The sequence below is a fragment of the Echinops telfairi genome, unplaced genomic scaffold (genome assembly GCF_000313985.2).
Source record: "Echinops telfairi isolate 266 unplaced genomic scaffold, ASM31398v2 ScPeMD7_7457;HRSCAF=8495, whole genome shotgun sequence".
In the NCBI taxonomy this organism is placed as follows: domain Eukaryota; kingdom Metazoa; phylum Chordata; class Mammalia; order Afrosoricida; family Tenrecidae; genus Echinops; species Echinops telfairi.
In genome coordinates this window covers 41,698,153-41,708,759 of record NW_022111357.1, presented here as the reverse complement: position 1 = coordinate 41,708,759, position 10,607 = coordinate 41,698,153, and the positions used below count along the sequence as shown (strand labels likewise).

Here is a 10,607-nt window from a genome sequence, read left to right as displayed (position 1 = left end):
CGTCTGCTCCACCTGTCTTGGGAATGCTGGCAGCAGGAAGAGACGGCAGGGAGGCCCACCCAGCGCTTCACCCCCAAGCTGCCTCTCTTCACACACTGGCGAGAAGGTCGCATGGCTCCGCCTCTATGCCAACCGTGGTGGGCGTGAACGTCATAAGGCCTTTTTGGATGCCAACCCAGGCAGGCTGGCTGTGCCCACCGCATGTCTCCTGCCCGAGACAGCATGTGTGGCACTGCACACACAGGCCCTCGGTCCTCAAGGGCTCACTTCTCGTGCCGGCCGACGGGCACAAAAGGCTGGCACAACCTCCCAGGTGTAAAACTTTGGGCAGAGAGGACTCTCTCCACTTGGTTCCCACCAACAGCTGGGAAAGGGGCAGTTTTAGGGGCTTCATCAAGACTTCCTTAAAGATAGTTTCAAAATATATTTATTTGCCATACATGTTTTGCAACATTTCCAGGGTACACGTCAGCATCGTATGCAGCGAAACAGTTCTCGAGGAGCGGGTGCTGAATTAATCACAGGTATGATCAGAGTCTGACGGGAGCATCAATGTGCGTGTTATCAAAACTGAAGCACTGACATGAAGATCTTTTGTTACAAAGGTCTCCCTCGGCGGAAGCGAATCCCACTCGGCCACCCCCACCCCCACCCCCACCCAGCAGCAGCCGCTGGACAAGCCTGGGACCGGGGCGTTCCTGTGAGCAGCTCCTGCGGCTGTGTCCTGGGAGTGTGTGCCACTTGGCTGACGGCCACGGTCCAGGTCTGGAGCTTCTGATAAAGAACCCGTCCCCTTGGGGTCCCGTTTTTAAATGAACTCTTTAATTGTGCAGAGTGCCAGGTTGCGAACCACACGAAATATGAAAGGACTTTGTGCTTTTATCGTCTACATTTCTGCATCATCATCTTCGTCGTCGTCTTTGGCTCTGAAGTGCATCTTCCGGAACTCTCTTCTGCTCATGGAAGGATAAGCCAAAGACACTGGTGGGAGATCCTTGTGGGAGGGGGGAGGGGCGTCAGTGGGGGATCCCAACACTGCAGACCCACGAGCCTTCTTCACAATTCAACCCATCAGTCTGCTGCCGACTTGGGGTGACCCTGAGTGCTTTGGTTGGCCTCCCCTTTAGGCCCTCAGGAACGCTGCAGCTGTGGCGCCTATCTTCTGGATCAGGGCTTGCTCCCTGTCCAGGGCTGACCATGTGGGAAAAGAAGGGAGCACACAGGGTGGAAAACGAGAGACAGCGAGCGAGCGACAGCAGGAAGGGGCAGGCATTTTAAAAGGACTACTATGGCTTCCTGATGCCCCCAAGTGCACGCTGACACGCGTATGTTGCAGCACACCTGAGGGCTGGGGCACGTGACAGCACCCACCCAGCACTCTTGTCCTAATCTTAGGGCGAGTGTGTTGGGTGCTCCAACTAGCAGTGCTCCCCCTGTCTCCTCTGGGCTCGAAACGATGGCTGGCACAGTGTGGTTTTGACCTTTGATGCAGCACGACTTACAGGTGGTCCTTTCGGCACACACGGTGGGTGCTCATGGTATACACACGGAGGCGGGAGGGGGCCCACCTTACCTGCATGAGATCCACGTTCCCGAAGAAACGGTCCACGGGCATGGGCTGGTTGCTGTCCTCGTCCAGGAAGACGCTGCTGTCCATCTGAAGCAGTGGCTTCTGCTCCGCCTGGGTCTCGGGTGCCGGTTCCTCCTGGGCGGTGGGGCTGCTGTTGGCCTGTGCCGCTTCAGAGGCCGCGGCGCTGTGCTTTGGCAGAGACAGACCATCCTCAGTCTGTTCCAGGTGTCCATCCCCCAGGGGGCCTCGGCTGCCGCCGTCACCCTCCTGCTGCTCAGAAGGCCCGGCCTTGTTGCCCGGGAGCAGCTCCAGGGGCTCCTCTGGCTCAGGGGCCTTGGGTGCTAGCGTCGGCGCGGGAGCACCAGCACTTTCGGTGGCGAGCCTCTGGAGCTCCGCCTTCCTGACATTCTCTCTGTCCTGCTTGAACTTCTTGGAAGTCCGTCGGTCGGTGGCTTTGTGTGACGAGGACGGCTGCCAACAGAGACAGATGTGAAGGGAACAGCAGACAGGGCTAGGAGGAGGAGGAGGCCACCCACAGCCATCGAGTCGAACCCAAGCCAGAGCAGCCCTGTGTAGGGTCGCTAAGGCTTTCCAAGTCTTTCCAGGAGGAGAGAGCTGCCATCTTTTTCTCTCTGGTGGGTTAACTGCCTGTCTCGTGGTCACCAGCCCAACGTTTACCCAGCAGCGCGGCACAGCCAAAGGAAACAAAGCCCCCCTTTCCGAGGCACTTAGTGTTTCCCGTCACACCGTCACCAGCAGGGAGAATGCTGCAGCCGGGCCACTGTGTCGGAGCTGGCTCACTGCTCTGCCATCTCCTCCAGCGGGAAGGCCAAGTGAGGGCTTATCTAGACTGCCTCCACCACCCCTGCCGCCCCCCCAATTTTTCCTCTGGCGTTATGGCTTTGGAGGCAAATGCCCCAGAAGCGTGGGTTTATAGGATCCAGTGATCATTCGTTCTCACTGGAAAGTAGGCTGCATGGGAAAAGAGATCTCCGAGAAGCTCCTGGCACGTAGGAAGCGCTGAAGGAGTTGTTAAACCGAACACAGGACATCCTACGGAGTGGACCTGCACATGAGCAGCCCGTGCCGCCAAGGCACTGTAGCCCCTTGGCGGGCGGCGAGATATAGTTGCCGTACGCTGCCTCACCGGCCACAGCAGCTCCCTGTGCCCGGCCCTCCTTGGGCATTCAGGCCTCATCCCCAGCATCGCTCAGAGGAGCACAGCAAGGAGCAGAGCGATGGGCACAGGTCCAGATCAAAGCCTGGGCTTGCGGCATGTGCACGCTGGTGGCCAGCACCCCTGGACTGGAGAGCGAGGCTTTCTCAGAAGACTATTACCAGGCTGTCACCATGTCACCAGAGAAACTACACCCCCCCACCCCCCCAGGTACAGAAGCAACATCCATCCTACATTTTAAATAAAAATGGGCACAGGGGTCAAGACCTTGGCCCTTCCAGCAGTGCCGAGGCCACGCCAGACACACTCACCAAACACGCAGCCTTGGCTGACTTGGGGACGTCCGCTTCCGGTGCGGAGGCCAGGCCGGCTGCTGGGCACCCTCGGCTCCTCAGGCGGGCTGAAGACCGCACTCGCACTCCATCCGAGAGCTAGATCAGACCAGAGGCTTCGTCAGGGAAGGCTCTCTGGAAAGAAACCCCAGCTCGGAGATGACGATGTCCTTACTCCGGGTGGGGCGGGAAGCTGAGCGACCCAAGAGGACCCCAGTAGCTCGGAGACCAGCCAAGGCCCGCAGTTTTCATCACCTTTATGGAGAGGCTCCTCCGCCCGAAATGCGCAAGCTCAAGCCAAGCTGCCTTTGGCGCTCAAACACAGGCGGTGTTCTCCCCGGGGTGATGGAGACGTGGGCAGGACCCATGCCCCCTGTGTGTACGTTTCTAGGGGCTCCCGGCTGGGAGTCTGTGTTGCTGGGGTCCTGGCTCACAATGACACCAGGTGACAGAGTAGACCAGATCCCATGGGGTTTTCTAGGCTGTCGCCAACTGGGGCAGCTCTCTGCAGCAGTGGCCCACAGAGCTGCTGGTCTGCAGAGCCAATCTTTCAGTCAGCAGCTGCATGCTTACCCAAGGCATCACCAGGGCTCCTACTTGTGAGTTAACAGGTCTTAAGCCAAAGGGGCTTAGAGGAGTGGTTCTCAACCTTCCTAATGCCACGACCCTTTCATACAGTTCCTTACGTGGTGGTGACCCCCCCAACCATAAAAGTATTTTCATCACTGTCATTTTCCTACTGTTATGAATCGGGCGACCCCTGTGAAAGGGTGGTTTGACCCCCCAAGGGGTCGCGGCCCACAGGTTGAGAACCGCTGGATTAGACAGTGCGTTGCACAGACCCTGCATCTGAGAGCTCTTAAATGTGTACTCGTGTCCAAGTCCTTGACAAAAGTAAAATGACAAGCAAGAGCCAACCTCTCCCATCTCTCTTCCCTTGAATTCTAGGGGGACATTCTTAATTCATTAATTTAAAGCAGTTAAGTTCTCCCTGGTAAGTCGCAACACACTGACCCATCTCTACTGTATTCTGAATACAAAGGAAATTTTCTTAAAACAAGGAACTGAAATAAGAACATTCAAAAATTAATGTGAAGTTTTGGTTTACAGAACAGTTGCAGGAATCCTTTTGAAAAATCCCCACACCCTCTTCCCCCAGCGTCCCCTAATGTAATCCTAGTGCCAGAATTAAGCTCAGAAAGGAACCTGCGTCTAACACCATGGGTGGCATGACAGAAGAGTGAAGTGGGATCTATGCTTCCCTGTGTCCTCCTCTCTCCTAGGGGTCCGTACAGGACCCTCTATTGCTCCCTGAAAACCAAACATTTATAAGCGCAACTCAGAACTTGGGAGAAGAGATAAAGGGAGTAGCACACACACGAAACCTATTAGGCAGTTCTCTCCTGCAAGCAGACTGCTTGGAAACGGCGAGGCTGGAGCACCAAAGGCTAACCCATGGGGCTGTGAGAGATCCACCTTGGGCCCCGTCGCAAGATGTACAAACATAAAATAGTCACGGCTGTTTCAACCCAGTGTTGCAGCCATGCGTCAGCCCGTCTCCTTGAGGAGCTTCCTCTTTTCTGCTGCCCCTCCACTTTACCAAGCACGGCGTCCTTCCCCAAATAACATTTTCAAAGTAAATGAAGTCTTGCCATCCTTGCTTCTAAGGAGCATCCTGGCGGCACTTGGCTCATTCTTCTGGCAGTCCATGGTGTATGTAATACTCTTTGCCAGCAACAGGAATTCAAAATGCCCAGGAGTCTCCTGTCTTCCTAATACACTAGCCACTCGACAATACAATGGCTTGGATTGGGCACGCTGCAATGCAGTGGTTTATTTCATGTGGCTCTTCTCGCCAGAGCCTTTGCTCTTTCCCCCAGATGACGTTCGTTTCCCAAAGGGTTTGGGTAAGGTGGTGGAGCATATACTAATCGGAACATGTGTTTCAGCTGTCAGTGACTCATAATAGGGCTAATTGTGACGGCTAGCCTGCTGGTATACAGTCAACAGTCTCGGAAGCAGGAGGTGTCGGGAATCTTGCCACTAGCTTGAGATGAGTGCCAGGAGGCGAGCCCATCCTTTGGGCCGACATCCCTGTGCAGTTGAGCCTCCTTGGTCCAGGCGATAGCTGTGACACCAGCCGACTGGCAGAGGTGGGTCAACAGCAGAATCAGGAACCGGAGGCTGAGGCCTCTAGAGCCGTGGACTTCCCAGCCCACAGAGCAAGCAGCGCCGAGTGCTTTGGGACTGGACTTTGGCTTGTGCAGTGGGGTGCTTATGGGCATTTAATTGGGGGAGCTGAGTTTGCCGATCAGTGGAAGGGGAGCTGCCTTTGGGTTGAGGCGTTCAGTGAAGTGGCATGCCCTTTGTGCATTTATTAGCAGCCCTAATGGAGCTTTGAAGCACTGCCTGAGCAGGGCAGAGGTCAGGCCAAGAGGCTGAGAGCTGCCTGAGGGCACAGCAGAGAAGAAACTGTCCTGACTGAACAACTGTATCCTGAACATTTCTCACTGGAATTACAACCGGTTCAATGCTTTAGTAAACTTCATAACTGTGAGCATCATCTGTAAGTGCTGTATGGTCACTGCAATGCATTATGGAACCTAGCAGGAAAGTATAGCGTGCTGTGGGAGACGGGGCAATTGGTGGGAAGTGTATGGGACTCAATGCAATGTTCCAGACTCATAGAAGCTTGGAGTTCTGTAAGAGAAAGTAGAAAAGGGTATGTTCTGGAAGTAAAACATTTAATTCTCAAGTGTTTACTTTATTACCTGTAATGGCTGACAAAGGAATGTAAGAAATGTGCTGGAGCTGAGGGAAGAAAAGCTCTTGGGGCAAAAGCCGTAAGTCAGGTGATTAATAGGCTTCCCTGTCCCAGAAGCTCAAGGCCACGTGCACATAAATGGATGCACAGTATGGGGTGAAGAGGGAAATTGGGAGTATTAAAGAACGTAAGAGTAGGCTTTGTTGCTTTCCTGCTAGATGGCCGCTTGTTTAACTTCAAGCCTTTAAGACCCCAGGCACTGTATCTTGTAATAGCTGGGCACTATCAACTTTCTTCACCACATTAGCTTATGCATCCATTTTGTCACTAGCTTTCGATCATGTCAGAAAGGTGCAAGCATTACAGAATGCCAGGTTATTAGAACAAAGTGTTCTTTCGTTGAGGGAGGACTTGAGTAGAGGCCAATGTCTGTCTGCTACCTTAAAATTTAACCTATAAATACATGTAGACTTTTATTCCTATCATTACATATTAACATATTTACATATGTACATGCCTGTTTATACCTCTATACATATCTTTTACCTCCTAGTTCTTTCCTCTATTTCCTTTTACTTTCCTCCTGTCCGACGATCATGTTTGACTTCGACTCTTTGTACTTCCTCTCTGCTACACTGCACTTTATCAAATCCCACCAGGCACAAGGTGTCGATGGGATCAGGTATCAGAAGACCCCATACAAACAACCATTTGCATACAAACGAGGGGTTCGGAATGGAAACCTAAAGCCCACCTGTAGACAATTGGACATCCCCTCACAGAAGGGAAGGGCCAGTCAGGGTGCAGTACAGCACCGAGGAAACACACAACATTCCTCTAGTTCTTTAATGGCCCCCCCACCCCCCCGCCTCATCCATCATGACCCCAGTTCTATCTTACAAATCTGGCTAGACCAGAGCATGTACACTGCTACAGAATCCAGGACAGATAAACCCCTCAGGACCGATGAGATTAGTGATGCCATGAGGGTAGAGGGAAGATCGGGGAGATAGAAGGAAAAGATGGCAATGATGGATGCACAACCGCCGCCCCCCTGGGGGGCACAAAAAGAAATGTGGGAGAAGGGAGACAGTGAACGGCATAAGATATGAAAATAAAAATAATCTATAAGTTATCAATATGTACACAACACTAGTGTTATGAGTTTTTAAGATATTAATGAAAAATATTAAATGCCTGACAAAAAGTAATAAAACTATCATTAAAAATAAAAATATAAAAGACTTTAAAAGGTTATGTGTTTGAAGATTGAATGAATACTGAATGTTTCTCCTATCTGGTATTGTAAAATAGGCCTACGTGTTTGATGAAAATCAGTTATGACTATCATGATTATAAAGAGCACGCAGGCCTGCATTAGCCTTTACTTTATTGAATATATTAGAAGGAGGGTTAGGAACTGCTGGAAAGAACAGCCTTTCTTTTCAGACAGACCTCTATAAAGAATTGAGGGATAAGGTAGAAACCCGAGTCTCACCTGGAACTGAACAAATGTAACCTAAGCATTTCTCTCCTGAACTGTATCCTGTTGACTTCCATACTAAACTCCCAACTGTGGGCATCACCTGCGAGTTCTGAGTGGCCACTGCCATGAGATACAGAATTCAGCAGACAAAGAAGGTGGTGCTGTGGGAGGCAGAACATACACCTCCGTGTGGTCTTGTGTAGCAGAGAGGCCCCAAGCCATCTGTCCTTTGATTTCTTGATTGCTGCTTCCATGGGTGTTCATTGTGGAACCAAGTAAAATGAGCTCCTTGATAGCTCCAATCTTTTCTCCATGTATCATGAGGTCCAGGTGGCTTATTGGTCCAGCTGTGAGGATTTCTGCTTTCCTTCTGTTGAGGTCTCATCCATGTTGAAGGCTGAACCCTTTGATCTTCATGAGTAAGCACTGCAAGTCCTCTTTGCTTTTGGCAAGCATGGTCGTATCAACTGCAAACTGCAGGTTATTAACGGGTCTTTCTCCAGTCCTAATAATGAATTGTGTTGTAATTAAGAGTGTTTAAATCATTTCTCTTCTTCTAGTTAATTAAAAAAATAAATTTCACACAATAAAATGTATTGTATATACAAATGTACCACGCAGAACCGTATTTCTTGGTAGCAGCACAAGGGAGGAGTGGTGGTGGAAGGATGCAGAACCATCTTGGGGATAATACTCCGTTGCTGTGAAGTTGATTGGACCCCAGGCATCTACATCAGAGTGGACTTGTGCTCCAAGGCTTTTCCAATGACTGGTTTTTCAGTAGAGGGTCAGAATCGTTTCACTGGTGTTCAGCTGGTGTCAAACAGGCTGGTTCTGATGTGCTCTGATGTAAGCATAACCACTCAACAAGGCAAATAAGAATAGCTAATGAGTAGGAGGCCTGGTAGGGCATGATCAAGGGTTATCAAGAGGAATTACTGAAACCCAAATGAAGACTGAGCATGATAGTGGGACAAGAGGAATGTCAAAGGAAATAGAGGAAAGAGCTAGGAGGCAAAGGGCATTTATAGAGGTCTAAATAAAGGCATGTACATATGCAAATATATTTTTTATATGAGGATGGGGAAATAGATCTATGTGCATATATTTATAAGTTTAGTATTAAGGTAGCAGATGGACATTTGGCCTCCACTCAAGTACTCCCTCAATGCAAGAATACTTTGTTCTATTAAACTGGCATTCCATGATGCTCACCTTCCCGACAATCGCTGATGACAAAGCGGGTGCATAAGCAAATGTGGTGAAGAAAGCTGATGGTGCCCGGCTATCAAAAGAGATATTGTCTGGGGTCTTAAAGGCCTGAAGGTAAACAAGTGGCCATCTAGCTCAGAAGCAACAAAGCCCACATGGAAGAAGCACACCAGCCTGTGCGATCATGAGGTGTCGAAGGGATTAGGCATCAGGCATCACCAGAACAAAAAAATCTATCATTGTGAATGAGGGGGATAGTGCAGAGTGGAGACCCAAAGTCCATTTGTAGACCACTGGACATCCCCTTACAGAAGGGTCTCGGGGAGGAGATGAGCCAGTCAGGGTGCAATGTAGCAATGATAAAGCATACAGCTTTCCTCTAGTTCCTAAATGCTTCCTCCCACCATCATGATCCCAATTCTACCTTACAAATCTGGCTAGGCCAGAGGATGTACACTGGTACAGATAGGAACTGGAAACACAGGGAATCCAGGGTGGATGATCCCTTCAGGACCAGTGATGTGAGTGGCGATACTGGGAAGGTGGGTTGGAAAGGGGAACCGATTACAAGGATCTACATGCAACCTCCTCCCTGGGGGACGGACAACAGAAAAGTGAGTGAAGGGAGATGTCGGACAGTGCAAGATATGACAAAATAATAATTTGTAAATTATCAAGAGTTCATGAGGGAGCGGGGAGAGGGGAAGAAGGGGAAAAATGAGGAGCGGATGACAGGGGCTTGGGTGGAGAGCAAATGTTTTGAGAATGATGAAAGCAATGAATGTACAAATGTGCTTTACACAATTGACGTACGTATAGATTGTGATAAGAGTTGTATGAGCCTCCAATAAAACAATTAAAAAAGAAAAGAATAGCTAATGAGAACACCGTGGAAGAAAACACAGTGCCAAATCAGCAGTTCTCAACCTGTGGGTTGCGAAACCTTTGGGGGTCAAACGACCCTTTCACAGGGGTCACTTGATTTATCACAGTAGCATAGTGACAGTGAAGAAGTAGAAACAAAAATAATGTTATGGGTGGGAGGTCACCACCACATGAGGCACTGTATGAAAGGGTCATGGCATTAGGAAGGTTGAGAACCACTGTGCTAGAGCAAGTGTGAAAGCAAGCAGTGGAAGGAGGCACAGAGAAACCAAGACGTGACCCATTCACAACCAAACGCAACACCAACGAACCAAACCCACGGCCGGTGAGTCAATTCTGACTCAGCCACCCCACAGGCAGGGCAGAATCGGCCCTGTCCGTTTCTGAGGTGGTAACTGTTTACAAGATTAGAAAGTCTCTTTTTTCCTCCCAAGCAGCAGCTGGTGGTTTCGAATCCTAGACCCTGCAGTTAGGAGCTCAATGCCCCCAGGGCCCCTTTTAGATAGAACGGCATCAGTCATATTAACCCATATTAAACAAACACGCAAAAGGCAGCTAGGGAGACTGGATTAAAACAAAAACATGTGCTGTCTGGAGACACTGCCAAGTCAACGACACAAAAAGGTTGAAACGAGACCAAAGGCTCAACAGAAAGTAAATGTCCCTGAAAGAATGATGGCAGCATCGTGGCGCAACTATGCTGGACACAAATTGATGCATGGATGGTTCTAAGAGTTATAAGAGCCCCCAGTAAAAGGATCTGTCAATAATAAAGACGATAGCAGCTCCAACGCGAAGAAGTAAATAAATAAAAAGGTTGAAATTAAGAAGGATGTAAAAAGAGCAAGAAGGAGGTATTCGAATCCTCCAGCATGCGGCTCCTTCCGGGGAAACCAGAGAGCGGAGGTGTAGCTCGGAGCCTTGTTAGCGAGGTGGGGGGGCAGTCCCCAGACGCCCCCTGGGGCGGACGCCTCGTCGCCCCACTTTGCACGCGAAGAAACAGAGGCTGGGCGAGGGCAGGGTCCCCCTTTCCGCAGGCGAGGCTGGGGTGGGGGGCCTGTCCCGCAGCCCGCGCTCCCGGCGCCTCCCTCGCACTGCCCCCGGGCCCGCCCCCCGGGCAGCGCGGCCGGCCCGGCCCCTCACCTTCGGTAGAAACCCGAGTCTCACCTGGAACTGAACAA

General features: G+C 50.7%; 1 protein-coding gene across 1 annotated transcript; it reads right to left on the bottom strand.

Moving 5' to 3' along the window:
- Nucleotides 1–411: 411 nt before the first annotated feature.
- On the bottom strand, nt 412–3,646 carry CUNH1orf174 (chromosome unknown C1orf174 homolog). Its single transcript, XM_004705467.2, has 4 exons — nt 3,602–3,646; nt 3,059–3,178; nt 1,574–2,041; nt 412–994 (listed from the first exon to the last, which is right to left on the bottom strand). The coding sequence occupies exons 1-4, from the start codon at nt 3,644–3,646 to the stop codon at nt 887–889; spliced, it is 741 nt and encodes a 246-aa protein (XP_004705524.1). The 3' UTR covers nt 412–886.
- Nucleotides 3,647–10,607: the final 6,961 nt, after the last annotated feature.

Excerpts from the sequence above, each read along its gene's own strand:
- CUNH1orf174 (XM_004705467.2), bottom strand. The coding sequence starts at position 3,646 with ATGCAGCTGCTGACTGAAAGATTGGCTCTGCAGACCAGCAGCTCT. Across the intron at positions 3,179-3,601 it reads CTCTGCAGACCAGCAGCTCT|CTCTCGGATGGAGTGCGAGT; the intron begins GTGGGCCACTGC and ends GGTCTGATCTAG. Across the intron at positions 2,042-3,058 it reads CAGCCAAGGCTGCGTGTTTG|CCGTCCTCGTCACACAAAGC; the intron begins GTGAGTGTGTCT and ends CTCTGTTGGCAG.